The following is a 23,757-nucleotide window of genomic DNA, read 5'->3' on the forward strand; positions in this document are numbered from 1 at the left end:
CCAAATAAAATAATGAAGCACATACTATCCAAAAACCATCACCATAATCCAGCAAGTTCCAAAGTGATCCCTGAATTTACCTACTCATCTGTCATGAATGTTTATGTTTCTCTATGTCTACTGGATCAAGGAACCTTAATTATTTTTCAGTATATTTTATGTGAAGAGTAGACAATTGTTACTCAGAATTGGGCCTTTCATCATTTCACTAGTGGTCCCTAACTCCATTAAAATAAATAAATATATATGGGGGGGTGGGGAAGATGAGAAAAAAAGAGTTAGTGAGTCATATTTACCTTATGTGAGACCTAATCTAAAATTTGCCAAATTCAGGGCTGAAATCTGAATAGGTGTATAAAAAGAGTTATTACTCTCTCCTTCATATGTATACCCCATTTCTTGAAAGAAAAACCTTAAATACATTTCTAGGTTAAGGATTTAAAGCTGCCAAACTGCCATTGTACAAGAGGCTGAACAGACAGTAGGCAGAGTGACCAGTTTCTAAACTTTGCCCTCAAGGGATACAGGTTCAGACACATCAACCAAGCTTGAGGCAACAATTCAGAACCGGTGACACCAGCCTTTGTAACCAGAAGGCAACTGTTTTTCTGAAACTTCAGAAATATTCAAGCTGGAAAGGGTGAAATTTGTCTTTAAAAAGGAATATTCAAAAACTTTCTGATCATATTAAGACAGAATATAGGCAGAGTAACATTGTAGTGCTGTTGGTATACCTTTTTAAACCAAATTTATTTCTCTTCCTTGCTTACTAACTGACTCCTGCCCCAAAGAAGATTACATAGAAACAGTCTTTATACTAATCTATGTTATGGCTTTGCTTTGCTTTTTTTTTTTTTTTTTTTTGGTCTAAGTAAGATATTAGGGCTCGTGTTTACAAAAGTAAATGAAAGGATCAAATAACATGATTAATACATTTTATTACAAAGGTTTTAGAAGATGAGGGGCAGAGCTAACAAATAACCTTAATCATTAAAAAACCACAAAGTTGGAGAATTTTTTTAAAAAGAGTGGATACCAAAATAGCTTTTAGGAAGATGACAGCTTAATTAAGTCTCTTAAATTGCTGAAGAGAGCAAAAGAAAGCTTAAGATCTGGAGGATAAAAGTTATATCAAAAACATGCTAAAGAATACATTAAAACAAAAAGGAAAGAGGAAAAAATAAACTATGCCTTAGAAGTTAAATCCTATCATAAATGAACATCATTTCTAAAGGATTATGGCCCACTTCAACACTCAAACAAAAAAATCCTCATTGCTAAAACAGCTTCAACATTCCTTTGGAGTTTGCTGTTAAAGAATTTATCCTGCATATATGGTAGACACGAAACACATCCTGAAGAGACTCAGAATATCTGCAAACATAAAACTGCTTCTCTAAATTGCATTTACTGGTCTTGAATCCAGTAGAGTAGGGTTCAGCTATGACATGAAGTGTGTCATCCTGGGGAGGGGGAGCAATTTGAAGAAAAAGGGCACTTTGCTACAGTTAATTCACATGGCTATAATAGTCTACAAGTTTCTCCTCAATGCCAAATATCTACTAAGAATTTAAAAAAGCAGATGAAACTTTCTATTTCCAAGAATTCATGTGATAAAGGGTAATCATCACAGAGTTTACATATGCTCAGTTTTCTTAAAGCCATAGATTTTATTCCAGAAAGGAGAAAGTACATGGCATTAATAAACCACACATGCCATGAATTTTAGAACACTAAATTATTTTTCTGTGGCTTATCAACCAGTTATATCCATGGGCTGCAAATTATATCCATGACAAAATTGATAACATTTTGCAACATGTCAAAGAAAGACCAACATTTTTGCCTGAGTGTCCCACTAATCTTTATCTAGAGTTATTATTCTTGGACTTTCTACAAAAGTTTCTTTTCAAATAATTTATGAATTACAACAACTGGAAAGAATACTGTGAGGACCTGAATACTTCAATCAAACACTGAAGGCAACAATCTTCCTCTTTAAACCATCTCTCCTGCCTGAATTTTTATATACTAAAATAACCCCACTCCTTCATTTCTGCAGGAGTAGCCAGAATAAGGTGGCATTCCTTGGCCGTCACAAGTCCCAGGTCAAAACGTCTCCATTCTTCAATGTTCTAACAAAGGTTTCTGGCCCTGCAGCTCATGCCTGTGTGATTCAATCTTGTTCTCAATGAGAGAGATCTCTAGCACAGGTAAGAGTAGCTGAAAGGTGTCCTGGATGTAGGAGGCACTGTTTGATGCCTGCCAGGATTGAAAAAACAAGAAAAAGAAAATATTAGTTATTTAAAAGAGAAGATATACTGTAAGGCAACAAGGGAACAGATTAATTTTTGTAATCTAACTGAATTCATAGCCTGGCAAGTAAGAGCAGTGACCTGGCCATTTTGGTAAACTCTATTATAGGGAGAAGAATTTAGCTCTTAAGATGATATGAGCACCAAAAGAGAATGTCAGCATTTTGTACAACTTGCCCATCAGAAATGGTAGCTTTTCTTTGGCAACATGGTCAGACTTGGCATTCAAAGCTTATTTATTCCTTTACTGAGTAGGGTAGATTCTGTCACAATATTGTGGTCAATTACTGAAAGAGGCTTTCAGAAGTCTATAAATCCTACACCTATAGAATTTCTAGCCCATTATGATAGCTCTTTTTCCATGGACTCAATGCGATCAGTGAGCACAATAACTGCTCACACACATAAACATCTTTCACACATATACTGCTTTCAAAGATGACAGTATAGATATATTTCTATCTTGAACAACATTTTTCAGAAGTGTTAGAGAATCATTACCCTCAGTTTGCTGGACTTCATTTATACTGAAAAGCCCTCACCTTTCAAAAGAATATCAACAGAGAGCTCATTAAGATAAAAATGTATAATTTCGAAGACAAGAGTGTTTCAAATCTGTATGCAAAAAAAAAAATCCACTAAATAGGGAGCCCATATCAAGTGATATTACCTTTTTAAAATTTATCAATGGCAAGTACTATTTAAAATTCAGTGTGACATTTAATACTCAATTTCCCACACAAAAGGGACCTCAGATATCGTCTAGTTAAATCTCTTATGTTGCACATGAAAATAACGAAGTTTGTCAGAGTCACACAACAAATCAAGGAAGATCCAGGGCAACACGGGGCTTCTGGTTTACAAAGTCTTTTCTACTGCACCACTCTGCCATTTACTAAATCACAAACTTATATTTTTAAAAATTATTAAAATGATCAAAATAGTTTCCCTGACTACTTGATTAAAACTGTGTAATTAAAGAATTAAAATCATTTCCTTGATGGTAATGTCAAAAGAATTTAAAACTAGAGAAGTAAGAGTTTGGTAGTTAAAACATTTTTTCAATTAACATCTAAAACTTAACTATCAAATATATTTTCTCCCCCCAGACTTACATAAACATGTTTTAAACAAATCATCAAAAAGTCTATGTTGTCTGCACAGTTAGTTTACAAGGTAGAGTTCTTAAAACATGGAATCCAGAAAACATCACATAGGGAGGTAATATAATCAGTCACAGGATCCTCTTTTCCATTGACTTAAACCATCTACCTTCTCAAATCTAATGGAATGATGAGGATAATGTAAACACTACCTTTCTGACAAAACAAAGCATGATTTCCTGGCAAGGAAATGACAACATGTTTTGTTTTGTAACAAACCTCTGCATAAACTTTAGTCCTAAATTAGGAAGCAGTGCTTACCTGTAATTTTCAGCCCTTCATGTTTACCAGCTGGTATTCAGAAGGTGTTTCATTACTGTGAACTGTCCATTAAGCTGTCAAGGATTAGTACTAAGTAATGACAATCTACTGCTTCTTCCAGTACCCTGCAGCTTCAACTGTGTGCTTTGTAATTAATAAGGAAGGAATACACATCAAATATACACTATTTTTGTCATATCTACATCAATATGGCTAAACTACCAATATGGTGAATAAAATAAAAAAGCCAAAAGCAAAAGGCTTCAGAAGAGTTAATTATACGTAATACCTTTGGAGTCAGAGACTTAAAAACAATTACTAACCTCTAGAAATACTGCAGTGATTAACGGGTTAAGGACATCTGCCATTTCTTTGACCTGGAATAACGAATACATTTTTAAGTGAGCAGAGTAGGTTAAATAACAGTAAGTGGAGTACGATCACACTTTAAAACACACACACACACCCATACATAAATATTAAATATAAGCATAGAAGTCTGGACTGAGAGCAAAATGTCATTTTTAGAACGGAAATTGTAAGTGTTTTAAACTTCCTTCTTAATATCTTTCTGTGCTATCCATATTGACAGTGTATTGTTTTATACCTTTTTATTGACTTTAAAAAGTATCTTCATTTGACCACAAAACCTTAGAACCATTTTAAAACAAAACATGTAGATATGGAACATGTGCTCAAAAAACTCAAGGGTCTTTAACACAAGCTGTTTAGAAAAGTCTTATAAATAAATAATGTAAATTTAATACTTGTATGTGTCAGCATCTTATAGTTGATATGCCGGCTTAAAGTATCTTTATGGAACACACAGAAAGATTTGGCCTTGTAAGATTAACTTCAGGAAACCCAGATCCTTTTGTCAAGAAAATACTACAGGGAAAAGTGAAGCTGTACCAAAAGATTATCCTTTACAGGAATAATCTAAACTCAAATTTTAAAAAATTAACTTAGGCCATGGTCTTAATTAAAACAAATGTAATGTTCATGACTAGGGCTTTAAAATAAATAAATAAATAAAATTTAAGAACCCACAGTAATTTTGCTGCTACACTGACACTGATAAACTTACTATAAAGTAATTTTCATTTGCTTGTTTAAAATGCTCGATTTTATCCTAACTCATTATTACTGGCTTCTCAATCATCTTCCATAGCTCACACATCTTCATAAATTTTTACAATTCCAATTTTTAAAATCCCCAAAAGACTTTGGCTTTAACTACTTCTCTCCCACCGGCTGGCAACTGCATACTGTGAGCACTGCCATAGTCTAAGTACAGAGTTGCTCTTTAAAACCAGAGTCAAAATCTGAAGTTTGAATTTTATCAAGGTCTATATTTCCATTATAGGTCTCAGAAGATAGCATAAAAAATACTGAAAACTTCATAAACAGAAGAGAAAAAAAATTAATTAGAATTAGACATAGACAAGCTGATCCTAAAAGTCATATGAAAATGCACAAGGCCCCAAGCAGTCAAAAAATCTTGAAAATAAGAACAAAGTTGGAGGACTTACACTTCTTGATTCCAAACCTACTACAAAACTACAATATCAAGACGATATGATACTGGCATTTGGATAAACATACAAATTAATGGACTAAAAATCAGAGTCCAGAAATAAACCCATATATCTATGGCCAACTGATTCTCAACAAAGAAGCCAAGAGAATTTAACGGAGGAAAGAACAGTCTTTTCAACACATAGTACTGGAACAAACGGATATCCATATGCAAAAGCATGAAGCAGGGCCCCCTACCTTACACCATACACAAAAATTAACTCAAAATGGATCACAGACATAAATGTAAGGGCTACAACCAAACTTTTAGAAGAAAACAGAGGAGTAAAATTTCACTGCAAAGGACACGATCAAAAAGCGAAATGACAACTCATGGACTTGGAGAAATACGTTCCCATCAAAAATCTGATAAGAAACTTGTACTAGGAAAATTAAAAAAAAAAAAAATCTCCTACAAGTAATAATAAAAACACAAACAACCCAAGTTTTAAAACAAGCAAACTGCTGAAATAGATATTTCTCCAGAGAAGCCAGACAAATAGCCAACCAGCACATTAAAAGATGTTCAACATTGGCTGGGCACGGTGGCTCACACCTGTACTCCCAGCACTTTGGGAGGCCAACGCAGGTGGATCACCTAAGGTCGGGAGTTCGAGACCAGCTTGGCCAACATGGTGAAACCCTGTCTCTACTAAAAATACAAAAATTGGCTGGGCATGGTGGCAGGTGCCTGTAATCCCAGCTACTTGGGAGGCAGAGGCAGAAGAATCACTTGGACCCAGGAGGCAGAGGTTGTAGTGAGCTGAGATCATGCCATTGCACTCCAGCCTGGGTGACAAGAGCAAAACTAAAAAAAAAAAAAAAGAAAGAAAGAAAGAAAAAAAGATGTACATTAGGGAAATGTAAATCAAAACCACAATGAGATACTATTTCATACCCACTAGGATGGCTAAAATAAAAACAAACAATAAGTATTAGCAAGGATACAAAGAAACTGGAACCCTTACACACTGCTGGTGAGAATGTAAAACTGTGCAGCCAATTTGGAAAACAGTTTGGTAATTCCTTAATGACCCATATCACCCATATGACCCAGCAATTCCACTCCTAGCTATCTACCCAAGAGAAATGGAAACATAGTCACATAAAAACATACATGCATGTTCACAGCAACATTATTCATTATAGCCAAAAAGCAGAAATAATCCAAATGTCTACTAACTGATGAACAAATAAAATGTGATATATATCCGTAAGACAGATTTTTTGGTAATAAAAAGTATTAATACATGCTACAATGTGGATAAGCCTCAAAAACACTATGCTAAGTCAGGGAAACCAAACACAAAATACCACATATTGTTTAATCCCATTTATGTGAAAGATGCAAAGCAGCCAAATCTATAGAGAGAGAAAGCAGATTCATGGTGCGTAGGGCTGGGGAAATGCGGAGTGAAAGGGAATGGGGATTGTACGAGTTTTGGGGAAGGCTGATGAAAATGTTTTAAAATTAGACTATGGAAATGGCCGCACAACTCTGTAAATATACTAAAAACTAAAAACTATTGAACTGTACACTTAAAGTGAGCAAATTTTATGATATTTAAACTGCTAAAGAAACCAGACAAACATTATTGCAATAAGAGGCATGGATTCTTACCCCAGCAGTTGTTAGGCAGGTGGTGAACTCTTTAGACAGAGAGGACAACTCTTTACACAACACAATTGTCATCCTAGGAAAGAAAGGAAAAGTCAGAAACGTTCTTTTTTCTTTTTTTAAAAAAATAAGTTATATTTAACAATTGTCAGAAGAGAACAAATCACTTCTGGTACTAAATGTGAAAGAAGAAAGCTTTTCAAGGGAGTAAATACAGTATCCCCCCCTTATCTGTGGTTTCGCTTTTTGCAGTTTCAGTTACTCATGGTCAACAATGATCTGAAAATAATAAATAAAAAATTCCAGAAATAAATAATTCATAAGTTTTTAATTGCACATCATCTTGAGTAGTGTGATGAAATCTCTCATTGTTTTCTCCATCCCACCCAGGACATGAATCATCCCTTTGTCCAGCATATCCACAGAACCCACTCATTAGTCAGCTATTAATATTAGCCATCTCGGTTATCAGACTGACTGTTGTGTTATCACAGTGCTTATGTTCAAGTAACCCTTATTTTACCTAATAATGGCCCCTGCTATGGTTTTGATATGTCCCCTCTAAAATTCATGTTGAAATTTGATTCCCAACATGGCAGTATTAGGAGGTGGGACCAAGTGGTAGGTGCCCTCATGAACAGATTAATGCAATATCACAGTAGTCAGTGAGTTCTCACTCTGGGGGGAAATAAATTAGGTCCCAGAGAACACGTAGTTATAAAGCAAGTCCAGTCTTTCATGCAGGTCTCTTTGCACACATCCATTTGTCTTTCTGCTTCTTTACCATGTTGTGGAGCAGTACATGGCCCTCACCAGAAGTCAAGCAGATGCCACTGCTATGCTCTTGGACTTTCTAGCCACCAGAATCATGAGCCAAATAAGCCTCTTTTCTTTGTAAATTACCCAGCCTCAGATATTCTGTTACAGTAACATTAAATGGGCTAAGGCAGCCCCAAAGCCCAAGAGTTGTGATGCTGACAATTCAGATATGCCAAAGAGAAGCTATAAAGTGCTTCCTTGAAGTGAAAAGGTAAAAGGTCTTCACTTAGTAAGAAAAACAAAAACATATGCTGAGGCAGCTAAATCTACAATAAGAATGAATTTTCTATCCGTAAAACTGTGAGAAGAAAGAAATCATGCTAGTTTTGCTGTTGCACCACTAACTGCAAAAGTTATAGTAACAGTGTGTGATATGTACTGAGTAAGATGAAAAAAAGCAAACTACTCATCTGACAGGAGACTAATATCCAGAATATACAAGGAACTCAACAATAAAAGAAAATCTCATTAAAAAATGGGCAAAGGACATGAATAGACATTTCTCAAAAGAAGACATACAAATGACCAACAGATACACGAAAAAATGCTCAACATCACTGATGTATCAATCATTAGGAAAATGCAAATCAAGACCACAGTGAGCTATCATCTCACCCCAGTTAGAATGGCTATCATTATTAAAAAGACAAAAAATGGCTGGGCATGGTGGCTCATGCCTATAATCCCAGCACTCTGGGAGGTCAAGGCAGGTGGATCACTTGAGGTCAGGAGTTTGAGACCAGCCTGGCCAACATGGTGAAACCCTGTCTCTACTAAAATACAAAAATTAGCTGGGCATGGTGTGCACGCTTGTAATCCCAGCTACTCAGGAGGCGGAGGCAGAGGCAGAAGAATCACTTGAACATAGGAGGCAGAGGTTGCAGTGAACGAGACTGCACCACTGCACTCCAGCCTGAGTGACACAGCAAGACTCCATCTCAAAAAAAAAAAAAAAAAAAAAAATTGATGCTGGCAACAATTCCAAGAAAAGAGAATTCTTATACATTGTTAGAATGTAAATTAGTACAACCACTATGAAAACCAGTATGAAGATTTTTCAAAAAATAAAATGGAACTACCAAACTACTGGGTATTTAGCCAAAGGAAAATAAATAAATAAATTATATCAAAGGGATACTTGCACCTGCATGTTTATTGCAGCACTATTCACAACAGCAAAGATATAGAATTAACCTAAGTCAGTTGAAAAATGGATAAAGAAAATGTGGTGTGTGTGCGTGTGTGTGTGTGTGTATATGTATGTGTGTGTATATATATGTGTGTGTATATATGTATATGTGTATACACACACACATATAATGGAATACTATTCAGCTATTTTAAAAAAATGTCATTTGCAGCAACATGGATAGAACTGCAGGTCACGAGGTTAAGTGAAATAAGCCAAGCACAGAAAGACAAACACCTCATGTTCTCACTCATATGTGGGAGCTAAAAAAACATGATCTTACGGAAATAGAGAACAGAACAATTGTGATACCAGAAATGGGGAAAGGTGGGTGGGTGAGTGGGTGGGGATGAAGAGAAGTTGGTTAATGAGTACAAACATACAGTTAGATAGAAAAAAATAAAGTCTAATGTTTGATAGCAGAATAGGGTGACTATATTTAGCAATAATATTTTGTATATTTCAAAATAACGTAGAGCACTTGAAATGATACCAACATATAGACATAATAAATACTCAAGGTGATGAATACCCCAAATACTCTGACTTCATCATTATACATTCTATGCATATAACACTCACATGTACCCCATATATATATATTATGTATCAGTAAAATATTTTTTAAAAAGACGGAAAAGGCATTAAATTTGTGGGTGGAAGACATGAATGAAAATGTGTTCCAAATGACGGCAATCAAGTTTGGTACTATCCACAGTTTCAGGAATCCACTAGGGACTTAAAACATAACCCATACAGATAAGGGGGTACTACTGTATGCCTAAATCAGCCACCTGAGGTATAAGAAGACCCATCTGAGCAGGCACTCATGCTACATAAAAAGGAAGTTCAGTCCTTAGAAAAACATTTCTCTACAAAATTCTCTAGAAAGCAGTATATGTTCCAGTTAAATCAAATAGAAAATAATTAAAATACATTTTAAGGAGACAACATCATACTCAAAATACCCTACATTCCATTTAGAAAAGTTAAAATATGTATTAATTCTCAGTTCTTAATAATAGTTATTAGTTATTAGTTACTGGGTGCTAATTTTATGCCAGGCACCATGCTAAGGGATTTACATGTATCATTTCTAATTTTTACAACAACCCCAAAAGTAAGTGATTAGTCCATCTTTAATAATAGTTACCTAAAGTCTTGTGGGTGCCAGATTTTATTTAAAGTCTTTCAAGCAATGGGAACATATCAGTGTACAAGAAAAGTCCCAGTTTTCATGGATTTCAACTTACTTGCTAAATTAAGGGGGAGACTATATACATATATATACACATACACACATATGTATACATATACACACATATATATTCATATACATATAAGTCCTACTTGGTGATATAAGCTAAGACAATAAAGCAGAGTAGCAGAGTAAAAGGACAGAGAATGGTGGAAGTTGCTATTTTAGACTTTGTGGTGAAGGAAGGCTTTTCTAAAAAGGTGGCATTTGAGTAGACTTGAATTCAGAGAGGGAGTGAACCCCATTTCAAAGGACATTCCAAGTAGCAGAAATAGCCTCTTTTCCGCAGAACAGGCTCCTTTTAGGGTTGTGAGTCTCTCATCCTTAAGGAAGTTCAAGAAGACAAATTAGCCCCCTATTATGGGGTGCTGTAGTGGGATGGTGATGGTGCAAGTAAAGAGGAAGTCTGCAGAAGACTGACAGCCCCTCCCAGTTCTAATAATGGGCACTCTTATACATTTGTTTCCAATGAAAATTCTCATTATTTTAATCAGGACATTTGCTTAGAAACTACTGGGCTTTTTCTTCCCTACCTATGATTATCTATACTATTTTTGAAAAATTTTTGTACAAATCAGCAATAGAATGAGAAAAAAAGAATGGGTTCAGGACACTCAGTCAGACCTGGGGCTAAATCCCAGGCCATACAGCACAGACAGATTACTTAACTCCTCCAGTTTGCATTTCCTCATGATTAAAACTGGACTAATTACTTACTTTTGGAGGTATAAAAATTAGAAATTATACATGCAAATCCCTTAGCATGGCACTTGGAATGGTATAAAATTAGCACTCAATAATAACTATTATTAAGAACTGAGGTTCTTAGAACTCTTCTCTGTTTTCACTTATACCAAATTCCATTCCTATTAAAACTTATCTGTAAAGAAATAGTCTTCAGAGCATGAGTTGGTTAATAAAAAGGGCATATTTATAATATTGATTTATCATGGTTCAATGAAAAGAAAAAAACAACCAAAATGAACAAACCATCTAATATGTGGATGGGTGTGACGTGAATGGTTTCTTGAGAGAGACGTTTATAAAACTTTGGAAACAGGCCAAGAAAACTCCTGCAATTTGCATCATTTAGAGGAATTCTCATTACACTTACTGGGAAAGAGTTTGGCTCCTTTCTATGGCTGTCACTTCCTGCTTCCTGCCATGCAGAACCAATGCAGCTGTTTTGTGGAATAGTTCAATTGAGCAGGCAGTCAGTTCAGCCAGGCTCCGGATTGCAAACGCATGGATATCCTGGATGGAAAAACAAAACAAAGCATAGCAAAACAAAACATTTGGTGGAAAGATACCACCTTACTTCTCTCATACTACAGGATTTGTAGCAGAGACTAATAGTTGCCTTCCAATAAAGAGTGTCTTCTTCTTCCACAGTAGTGATGTAATTTTACAGCTGGGCTCCCCTGAAGTCAGGCGTGACGAAGTAACTAAGTTTTGGCCAAATGATTTAGATAACAAGTGTCAGGCGGCAGTTTCTGGGAACCTTCCTCATGACAAAACACACGTGCATCCTTTCTCTCTTTTTTTCTTCACTCCTCCTTTAATCTTATAGTCTGGATCTAAGATGCTACAATCCTAGATCACAAGGTTGAAATTATGGACAGCAGTGTAAAAATAGGAGCCTGGGTCCCTGATTGCGACACATTTCAAATCTACTAAAACAAACAAAAAAGGCTTAGTTGCTTTGGCTACCTCTATTGAATTTTTGTTGACTTGCTCAGTATTTTCTGCTTCCGACTGTTTTTCTCCTTCTTCATTCTCTGCTAATGGCTTGGTCAGAGACTTCCTGATCCATTCGTGGGCGGTATTTCTTGCCTAAATAAGAATAACATTGGCCATCAACAATTCAATTCAGTTTACCAAAATTACTGTGCACCTACCAGGAACACAATAGCATCCTAGAAGTAAGGGCTCCTGTTCTTACCTGAACGTACCATCTAGCTTTTCAGTCCTTATCCTACTAGTCTCAGCAATACTTATCACTGTGGTCCATCATTCCTTTTCAAAATTCTCTAATTGGTAGTTTTTTTTTTTTTTTTTGAGATGGAATTTCGCTCTTGTTGCCCAGGCTGGAGTGCAATGGCACAATCTTGGCTCACTGCAACCTCTGCCTCCTGGGTCCAATCGATTCTCCTGCCTTAGCCTCCCAAGTAGCTGGGATTACAGGCGCCCACCACCACGCCCGGCTAATTTTTGTATTTTTAGTAGAGACGGGGTTTCGCCAAGTTGACCAAGCTGGTCTCGAACTCCTGACCTCAGGTGAACCCCCTGCCTCAGCCTCCCAAAGTGCTGGGATAACAGGCATAAGCCACTGCGCCCGGCCTCTAATCAGCTTTTTAAAAAACCAAGGTATAATTTACATAAAGCACACAAATCTTCAGAGTATGGCTTAAGAAATGTTTTTATGTGTATATGCCTACGAAACCATGATCAAGATATAGAATATTTCCTCATCCCTAGAAGGTCCCTTCATGTCCCTTCCTAGCCAATACTATTCAAACCATGTCCCCCTCCTCCTGCCCAAAGACAAACCCTCTTCTGCTCACTATAAATAATTTTTCCTAATCTTAAAATGCATAAAAATAGAAATATAAGTTCATTCTAATTTGTGTCTGGCTTAAGCACAACATAATGTCTGTTAGATTTATCCATGTTGCTGCATGGATTAGTTCATTCATATTAACTGCTGTGTAGTATTTCATTTTATATACAGTCATGCACCACATAATGATGTTTGGGTCAACAGCAGACCACATATATAATGGTGGTCCTGTAAGACTGTAATACCATATTTTTACTGTACCTTTTCTATACCATTGTGTTGCAACTGCCTACAGTATTCAGTACTGTAACATGCTGTACAGTTTTGTACAGGAGCAATAGGTTAAACGATATAGCCTAGGTGTGTAACAGGCTATATCAGCTAGGTTTGTGTAAGTACACTCTCTGATATTCGCCCAATGACAAAACTGCCTAATGATGCAGTTCTCATAACATATCCTCAACATTAAGCAATGCATGATTGTATATATCACAATTTATCCATTCTCCTGATAATGAATCTAGTTTTCTTTGGTTTTTGTAACCCCAACTTTCTTCTGTTCTCCTCTGACCTTTATGACCATTTCTCCTCAGTATCTTTTATATATTGATCCTAACTGGCCAGTCTCTTAAACGCCAATATTATTTGGAGGTCTAGCCTTCATTCTTTACTCGTCTCATCCTATTCCCTCTCCATCCATCCTATGCCAGTGGTTTCAACTATCCTCAACCTGCTGTTGACTCTTAGATCCTTATTTCTAGCCCTGACCTCTCCTGAAAACTTATTCCAAATGCCTGCTAGACAAAATACTCTGCAGGCATCACACATACAACAAATAAAAACTTTGAACTCATTGTCTTTCTCTTCTTACCCCCAAATTTTTCAACCTCTTTTATTTCCCAAAGTTTTAGAGGTGCCACCAGGTACCAGTTACCTGAGCCAAAATATAGGGGCCATCTTAGATTTTTTTCCTCTCCAACCAATCACCAAGATGGTCTGATTTTATCCAAGCCCCTCATCATCCTCTTCCCGTCTTCCTCCTCCCTATTACCACTACTTGAGTTCAGATCCACTTCATGACTGGTCTCTCTGCTTCTGATCTGTTTATCTTAAATCTATCTTCCAAAATGCTACCAGTGATCTGTCTTAAGCCCAGGGCTGACCATTCCTCTTTCCTTCAATGGTTCCTCATCAACTAGATCATGCTCTTTACATGATGTAACAGGTCTCCATGACCTAGACCCTACCTACTTTTCCAGCCTCATCTCTTATCATTTTCCATTTTATCTTCTGGTAAGAATGACCTCTACTGTACTTGTTCTTTCAATCCTCTACCCAGACATCATCTCTTTCAGGTAACTTAAATTCAGAACTTAACCAAATATAGTAGAATTATCTGTTTCCTAACTAAACTATGTATTATAGGATAGCTAGAGAGTGTTTTATTTGGCTTTGCACACCCAGTGTCCAGCACACTGTGAAGAACATCTACTGTTTTGGATATGGATATGACCAGCACCCATATCTCCTTTCTTTTGGTGGCAGGTTCTAGATTCTCCTTAGTTCATGTGACCTGGGTGCAGCTGCTTCCATCTTTTGGCTCCAAAAGTTGGCAAACCATTCAGATTTAGCTACTGAGAATACTAATACCCCTGTCCACAGAGTAAGTGGTGCATAGATTAAAAAGTAACCCAAGCCAGATCAATGGACATCAGTCTCAGGACATCTGGTAAAATTATCAGCAAAAAGAAGTGTTCTTTCAGTAAGAGTTACCGAAATGGAAAAAAGTCACCCACCCTGAAGCTGCCAATGGTCATTTTACCACCATATGGAAAAGCTTCCCTAAGAATGAAGCCAAAACAAAAAGGAAGCAAGCCGAAAGACACAGATAGGGATAGAGATAGGTTCCTGAATAGAGCCATGCCTGAAGCCAGTTCTGCTCCTTGATTTTCTGTTTTCTTGAGCTACTGCATTCCCCTCTTTTAAATTAGTTTCTGTTATTTTTTAAGTTTCTTAACTTGAGTTTCTGTCATTTGCAAGTGAAAGAGTCCTGGTTTCTCAGAAACTGTTTATTACCACCTAGTTTATTAACTTTACATACACAGAATGTGTTCAAAGCTGTCATGAGGTAATAGGAATCCAGAGAAGACTTTGAGAGTCATTCTAACTGAGAAAACAGGTTTTATTACACATACAGTACTGGAGTTAGGCCTTGAAGGATCAGCAAGTGGGGCTACACCCAAGGCTACCCGAATGAGCTAAAGCAGACCTGTGTTCCCAGAATTTCACTGTAGGGTTCTTTCCCTATATCCTCCCACAAAAACATTCAGGAACAATCTAGCTCTGATCTATACCTTCCCATTACTTAAGCATTAACCTCTCAAATTCAAAACACCAAACAGCATGAACTATATAAAGGCTTGGAAACAGAAAAATGCAAAGTGTGTAGGCAAACAGTGAGATATCTAGCAAGACCAAAATATAGGATACAGGCATTTTACTCATTCATTTATTGCAAATATATACTAACACTGTGCCAGTGCTGGGGATTCAATGGTGAATAATACAAACTAGGAGTCTGCTCTTCTCTCTCCTAATAAGGCAATTAGCAAGCAAACAAACAAAAAGATACATAAAGAAAATAAAATGGAGTAATGGTGGGTATGGGTAGAAGGTGGCTTGAGTTTGGGTGGTCAGGAAGGGTCTCTGAAAAGTTATGTTTCAGCTGAAATCTGAAGGAATTGGCCATACAAATAGTTAGGCAAAGAGAGTTGTAAGCACAGGGAAATCAGCTTGGTACACCTGAGAAACAGAACAAAGGCCAGTAAGGAAGAATATAGAGGATGGGGAGTGTGACAGAAAATTAGGTTGGAGTAGTGAGATTTACAGAAGAGAACACTGAGAGATGAGGCTGGAAAGAATCATAACAGTTGACTAATAATACAAACAATATGTTAAATTCTTTGCAATATCTTTGAAGAGACAAATTGAGTAAAAAAATGAAGGATTAATTTATCAGAGATTAAAAAAGAAAAATGGAGAGTGATAGACCACATAAAAGAAAAAACGGATACCATAAATTTAATATACCCAAAGGAGATTTTTTTTTTTTTTTTTGAGATGGAGTCTCACTCTGTCGCCCAAGCTGGAGTGCAGTGGCATGATCTCAGCTCGCTGCAACCTCTGCCACACTGGTTCAAGCTATTCTCCTGCCTCAGCCTCCCGAGTAGCTGGGATTACAGGCACCTGCCACTGCGCTTGACTAATTTTTGTAGTTTTAATACAGACGGAGTTTCACCATCTTGGCCAGGTTGGTCTTGAACTCCTGACTTCGTGATCTACCCACCTCGGCCTCCCAAAGTGCTGGGATTACAGGCATGAGCCACCGCGCCTGGCCAGGAGATATTTTAGTAGGCATAGAGCATACCCAAAGTGACCTCTCTTGTAATAAATATATTAAGTGAAATCATCATGAACTATTGTGCCAACTCAAGGTAATTTATTATCCTTTCCCAAAATTATTAATGTCATCCACGACCACAATTCAGTCTGGAACTTCCCACTTGTTGAGATCTGCAGATCTCAATAGGTACCTTTGAACTTGGCTTCTCCAAAAGCTTATTTATTTCCAACAGAAAAATAATGAGGCCCACAGAAGAAAATGAATTTGCCCCAGGCCACACCACATGTGAGTATTAGAACAAGAATCAGAATCATAGAATCATATTCCCGGACTCCTAATTCAGTGCTCTTTCCCCTACATCACAGCCTGCCATATAAATCTTTTGAGGGCCAATGGTTAAGGCCTTGATCCTTAACCAATCTACATCTTAAGTCTCAATGCCTAAAATTTAAACAATCTGAAGATTGCTTTCAGAGAATGGCGAGAACTGCCAGACAGATAAGGAGTTACTGGCCTTACAAAAATACGTATTAATGTGATCTCTCATTAAGCATGTAAACTATGTCTTTTTCATGATTATTTCCCTAGCACCTAGCAAATTACTAAGCATAATAAAGGTTTATTGAACACATATGTATATTTATTGAACAGCTACATGTAGAGGACATCGGGCTGTCTTCTGTGGAGCCATCAACAGTGAGCATTTATTTACTATGAGCCAGGCCCTTTGTAAGAGCTGTGTGTGTGAACACATTTAAACCTCACAGGAACTCTACATTATTACAACTCACCTCACAGATAGAAAAAAATGAGGCTCACAGAGGTCAAGCAATTTGCCAAAGGTCACACAGAAAGTAATAGGTAGTAGAGCTGGAATTTTAAGGAGTAGGTATGTACAGATCCTGCCTTCAAGAAATTTAAGCTTCAGGATAGGAGGTAAGATACACATATTTTTTAAAAACTGTAATAAATTTATAAAAATACCTATGCACAAGGCTAAGTGAAAAAAGCAGAGCGCTAAAGAACAAATATAGTATGTTGACTTTTCCATCAGAGGAGATAAGAAAATATATCTGCTTATCTTTACAAAAAGAAACTCAGGAAGGATAAGCCAGAAACAAGAAAGATGAATACCTATAAAAACAGGTGAATGGAGTGGAAGGGAAGTGGGATGGAGAGATCTGAGTATATTTTTTGTGCAGTTTGATTTTTGGAAGCGTATTAATACTCTACATATTCAAAAATAAAATTAACACACAGGGCAGCAAATAAAACAATTTTTTGTAGGTTACTTTTGTAGTACAGGTCAAGTATCCCTTATATGAAAATCCAAAATTCTCCAAAATTTGAAATTTTTTGAGTGCCAACATGATGTCACAAATGAAAAATTCCACACCTGACCTCATATGATGGGTTGTAGTCAAAATGAATTGAAAATTTTGTTTCATGCACAAATTTTTTTTAAATATTGTATAAAATTATCTTCAGACTATGTGTATAAGGTATACATGAATATAAATGAATTCTGTAATTAGACTTGGATTGTATCCTCAAGATACAGCACTATATGTGTATGTGTGTGTGTGTGTTTATTTGTGTGTGTATGCAAATATTCCAAAATCCAAACAAAAATCTGAAATCTGAAACACTTCCCTGTTCCAAGCATTTTGGATAAGGGATACTCAATCTATAGTATAGGCAAAGCAATAAAACCATTTCAGATACATCTCATAATTAAGGAAATGTGCTAATATTGTTGGGAGACAAGGTTCCTACTGTAGAAGGGAGATACAAATGTGTAATGGGGAAAGGCAAGGAAAAACCCTGTAGGGATGGATTAAAATTGGAGTTATACTGTGTGTGAAGTCATGATTTCTAAAATACATATAGGTGTACATGTGCACATATGTATCTACAAACATAACACATATAGGTGTATATGTACCTGAGTATATTTTCCAGCTCTGCTGACAGCCTAGAATCAAAGCCATGCCAGTGGCAATGAGTACACTTAGTACTCAGGTCTTGGTCTATAAAACCAAAAGGGAATGAATCATGCTTTCTCAAAGAAATGTCTGGTTGCGGGGCTGGGGCACAGAAGGCATAAGATGAGTCTAGAATATCTTGTTATGCCAGAAAATAAGGAAGCACCCAAAAATGATGGAGGCATGCCACCTAGGAGCCAGCTTGAAAGACAAATTTGAACATCAAAATAATTAAGGACAGTGATGAATTACAAGCCAATGGGGAAAAAGCAGAACTCCATGAAAGCATACTGATAACAAATAAAAAAAGAACAAAATGGGGGAGAAAGGAGAGGTCATGACTATTCTAGAATGCTGAAAGCCAACTGGTAAATCTTCACATTAAATATTGGTGCCAGAATCATAAATAAATGCTAGATTTAGAAGAGAAATTATGATGAATAGCAGGATATTTGTATGGTCTTACAGTATCTCCTCACAGAAAGTTTATTAGCAAGATAGGAAAATAAACTTTAACTCTACAGAACAAAATCAGACAACACATCACCAATAAGGGGCAGACGGTTATCATGTACCTTTAGATGTGATACCCTGGGCAGGACACACCATCACTTATGGAGTATTTTGGCCAGGAATGTATAAACTGACATTAATCATGAGAAAGCATTAGAGAAACTCCAAAGCTTGTTTTTCAAAAACGCCAACGTCATAAAAGACAAAAAGACAAAAAAAGACTGAAGAACTATTTTAGATTAAAGGAAACTAAAAGTACATGGCAACTAAATACAATTTGTGATCATGTACTGGCTCCAGTGGTAGAGGAAAAAGTTTGGTATTATTGGACATTATTGGGTCAACTGATGTAACTGAAATATGGAAAATAGATTACAACAAATTAGTACAACAAAAGTACTAATGTTAAATTTACTGAAGTTGATAGCTACACTGTAGTTATGTAAGGGAATATCCCTATCCTTAGCAGACACATACTGAAACATTTAGAAGAGCAATAATGTTTACAATTTACTCTCAAATAGTTACAAAAATAAAGTGTTTATCTATATATGTATACATGTATTTACACAGAGAAAGAACACATGTGAAAGCACAAATGTTTGAGCAAATGAGGTAAATATTAACAGTATTGGATTTGCATAAAAGGTATACAAATATTGTTTGTGCTACTCTTGTAACTTTTCTCTAAGTTTGATATTATTTCCAAAATAAAAAGCACTATAAGATCAAAAGTGCTTTAGTAAAGTGTTACAGTAGAGGTGAGGGAGATGAGCTGCCTGGGGATGATCTAAAAGAGCTTTTTCAGAGAATGCAGCATTTTCGATGGGCACAGGAGAGTGGGATAACACACCAAACATCATATTCCTTGCCCTGGGGGATGGAGACAAGGTGACTGGGTTGACTATGCAATAGCTCTCACCTCTCCCTGGCCAGGAAACAATGTGCACCTGCAGCTGACTGGTCCTGAAATGCTTCTCAAGATTGGTAGAGGTGGGTAAAGAGGTAGCAAGCAATCCATGACCCAGTGAACAGTGTCCCAAGAGCAGGCACTGGCTTATACTTGCCACAGAACCTCCCTACCCACTCTGAGCTTTGATTAAAGTCTCTCCACATTCCAAATATAAGAAAATAGTTCCAGAATCAGCACCAAAAATAAGGGCCTTGGTCATAATACTCTCTCATTTCCACACGCCAAATAGTCATTATCTGAGTCACTGGGCTCTGGGTAATGACAACCTCTAATCCCTATGGGCAAGGCCACATATCATCTCTAAATCATTCAGATCCCTGAGAACAGTGAGTCCTCGACAGAGGCTCACCCACTGGAATCATGAGGCTGGTCAGCACTGCCAATTTTTAATGACCAACATTGTAGACTAAATTAAGCTTTCAGATAAGCAAAGCATCCCAAATGAAAACAGGTAAGGATGGGACACGTGTTGTGGGGCAGATGTGGCTTCAACACACTAACCTGGAGGAGCAGAAGGCAAGTAGATGCAGAACCCAATTCTGGGTATAATGAGAATATACCTTCGATTTTGGTGACACCTCTGCCAGGAATTTATAATCTTATGCTCTTTATCCACTACATTTTTACAAGTAAAATAATGAAAATCACCAAGAAGCAATAACTTACCCTGGCAAGTTTCTCTGGTTTGGAGGAAACGTGCAGCTGGGAAAACAGCTCTGTTATGTCCTTGGTAAAATCTTCATCCCCTAAAAAACCAAGTCCCATATAAAACACTCCAGAAAGACTGCTGAGGATCATGAGGTGGCAGGCGAGGAGGAAGAGGAGAGGAGTGGTAATAGCAGTGACAGTAGTAGTAATAACAATAGTAGCAGCAGTAATGTACATGAGCATGGTGCTTTAGTGCTTATAGAATCCTTTTACGTATATCAATAAATGCTTCAATGGGCTTGAGAGAAAAGTGCCATTATTCCATGTTAGAGATGAAGTGATAAAGGCTTGAAGACATTAAGTGACTTCCCCAAGACTGCATAGCAAAGATTAGTAGTCAAACCTTAGTCTTCCTACTCCCAGTCCAAACCCTGTGCTGTGCTTTTTGCATTATATCCAGAGCAAGAATATAGAAATGGTGACAGCATAGACTAAGCAAGTACTGTACATGCGCTTCCAAGAAAGTGGAGTTTAAGTTGGGACATGAAACTTGAGTACAAGTTAGCCAGGAGAATAGGAAGAGTTTCAGGCAGAGAAACAAATGTAAAAAGCCAAAGGTGAAAGAAAGTATGGGAAGAAGTTTAATATGATTGAGAATATCTAATGTAAGGGGGAGAAGTGGTAAGCTAGAAAGGTAAGATCCAGATAATAAAGGCCATATAATCGATGGTGAAGAATTCAAACTTTATAATGAGGAAGTGAGGAACCACTGAATGGTTTTAAGCAGAAACAGAATCACATTTAAATTTTAGAAAGATCACTTTGGTGGCTGGGTGGAGAATGGATTAGAAGGCGGAAAAGAAGGGAGGCAGGCTGAGGCAATAATCTAGGATCCAGGTAAGACAAAATGGTGGATAAGAAGAAAAGAGGATCAATCATTATGCATCCATAATAATTAAAAATAAAAAGAAGAGAAGCAAAGGGGATTCCAGAACGTTGGAAGGATGGTAAGGAAGCTGTTGGAGTTAGTCTTGTGAAAGATGATGGAGAACCAGGAACACTTACAAAGAAACAAGCAAGCAAATGGGTGACTCAAGATCAAAAAGCAATTAGCAAATCCAATCAGTGCGAAATGCTCTCTTCCCCTCTCCACTCATCTGAATCCTATACACTCCCCACTTTGTGGTCCAGCCCAAGGCTTCTCTGCAACATGGAATGCAGAAGAGAACTCTTGTACATAGACATCTTCTAGCAATCTATTTACAGTCTATAGACTATTTCTTAATTCACTATAGTTTGCCAGGGCAAATCATTACTGCTTCATACTCAGCATCTTCCCTAATATTCCCAGGAATAAAACAGTGTATCTTGGCTCTTCTCTCTCCATCCACTATCCTTTTGTCCCTCTCTCTTGGTGTTTAAGGCAGAGAATTAAATGATTTAGTGATCTCAGGTATAATAAGGTTTGGGAAAAGCTGATCTCACTAACTGATACAACTCTTCCTACATAACTCATCTAAACAACTGCTAATAATATCCTACTATTTAGGTAGACATTTTGTTTTCTCAAGTAATTTATAATTTGGATACAAAGGATGAATCTGAACCCATAGTGGGATGCATATACCCAAAGAGGTTCACAAAATAATTCAATGGAGGGCAGGAAAAAAAAATGGACTTTTTTATTTATAGAGATTTATCTCATTCTATTAAAAATTCTATTTTAGGGTATATTTTAGAATGTTAATTATACATTATTATGGTAGTACATATAATTTATATAATTTACATATAAATTATTTATATTCACATATAATTTATATGAATTTACAGATTATATAATTTATAAACATCCAAATACCCACATATTATGTCTGAATGTGAAACACTGCTTAGAGTTGTGATAAAAAAATTTTGAAGATTACTGTCATCTACTGTTTAGAATTGAGTAGAAAAAGTAGTTATTGCATTAGAATAAAAATGTGTAAGGATGGAAAAGAGACTGGTTTAGTGCTTTGGAGGGACTCTGGAGAGGGGCTGGAAGACTCCTTCTGAAAAAAGGAGTCAGGTACATATGGTAGAGGGGCAAGAGCCCAGGATGCTCATGGAAAATGAAGATAACCAACATCATAACCAGAACCAGGTTCTATGGTATTCTCTCCCCTCTGATACCACCACTTTTTTAAAAAACAGCTTCACAGAGACATAATTAAATACTAAGGTCACTATTGCATTCTCAACCAAAATCACTGGGGAAGGCTGGGGCACAGTGAGTGGTGGGGGGAATCCAGTGCTATCTTTTCAGAGTTCTGGTCTCTGGTGAACAAGTAGGAGAAAAAAATATCATAGACACAAATCCATCTGTTTAGAAAACTACTTGGAGTTCTCTGAATGGTATTTAAAGACTGAGATTTCTGATTACTATGCAAAGCCAGATGTTGAGTAAATTGAACAAATACTGTTAATGGCACTACAAACAAATAAGTTTATAAATAACTGAGGACTGTCATGTCAAGGCTTGATTAGGAAATTAGGAACAATGGAGCAACTTAAGAAAATCAAAATTAATTTCTTGGTTTCCTGCTAAGACTTTTAAAATGCATATTTTTACCTATTTATTTATGCCCTCCTAATAATGAAAGTAATAATAGCTACATTTATTGAGTGCTTACTATATGCCACATATTAAATATAGTATTTCATTTAATCCTTATTACTTGAGAGGAATTAGCATACTCTTCTTACAGGTTAGGAAACAGAAGCTCAATGTTAAGTAACTTCTCAAAGTCACATGGCTTAGTAAATGGCAGATCTTGATTTTGAATCCAAGTCTAATTCCAAAACCCATCCTTTTATTCACCATGCTATCCTGCCTTCTCAATATCTCAAGGCAGCTTTAGAAACTTGTATTCAAGAACCGTTTTCCAATCAGGACAAGTACCTTTACATAGAATAAGGTATCATTTAGCAAGATGCTATATAACCAGCCAGTTTGACTTCTTAGGACACAATGCAGAACAGAAATGGAAACAAAAAAGAAAAAGTCCTGAAAGTAGGAGAGATCATGGCGGACAGGAGGCAGGAAGAGATTTCAGGTCCCACTTGGATGGACAGAGCAGCGCGTGGAGGCTCGCATCGTAAACTTCTGCTCCAGAATGACTACAGGAATATATTAGGAAGGCCAAGAGAACCCATATACCCTCTGAAGGAAGTGGATTGCTCCTGCAGGACCCGGGAGACATCTCAAATACTGTGAGTGCCCAAATAGTGTGGAAGTGGAAAGGGAGATCATCTGCCCCAGAACACACACCCCACTGGGGAACCTGAGGGTCTAGATTAAAGGGAGACGAATCTGACCTTACTGGAGCTGAGTCAATTTAGAGAGCCAAGTGAAATACAGGGGTAGAGGAAGCAGTAGGAAAACCCCTGTGGGCTCGCTGGGTCCCCTAGCAAGCAGTTTCCACCTTGCCTCAC

At 36.9% G+C, this 23,757-nt stretch overlaps 1 protein-coding gene across 16 annotated transcripts in view; it reads right to left on the minus strand.

Moving 5' to 3' along the window:
- Positions 1 to 918: 918 nt before the first annotated feature.
- Positions 919 to 23,757, minus strand: part of FAM114A2 (family with sequence similarity 114 member A2) — a 50,495-nt gene continuing 27,656 nt past the window's right edge. For 7 of the 16 annotated variants that reach the window (XM_518045.8, XM_016954096.4, XM_063811607.1 and 4 more), the window contains 6 exons: positions 20,302 to 20,381; positions 11,912 to 12,034; positions 11,316 to 11,455; positions 6,939 to 7,011; positions 4,063 to 4,116; positions 919 to 2,262 (listed from right to left, as the gene is read on the minus strand). In XM_518045.8, coding sequence (XP_518045.4) covers positions 2,128 to 2,262; positions 4,063 to 4,116; positions 6,939 to 7,011; positions 11,316 to 11,455; positions 11,912 to 12,034; positions 20,302 to 20,381 — 605 coding nt within the window. In that variant the 3' untranslated portion in view covers positions 919 to 2,127. Of the gene's footprint in view, positions 2,263 to 4,062; positions 4,117 to 6,938; positions 7,012 to 11,315; positions 11,795 to 11,911; positions 12,035 to 20,301; positions 20,382 to 23,757 lie in introns of all 16 variants that reach the window. The other 9 variants (XR_010157376.1, XR_010157374.1, XR_010157375.1 and 6 more) reach the window with 3 other exon arrangements.

This window comes from Pan troglodytes, chromosome 4 (genome assembly GCF_028858775.2).
Source record: "Pan troglodytes isolate AG18354 chromosome 4, NHGRI_mPanTro3-v2.0_pri, whole genome shotgun sequence".
NCBI classification, from domain to species: domain Eukaryota; kingdom Metazoa; phylum Chordata; class Mammalia; order Primates; family Hominidae; genus Pan; species Pan troglodytes.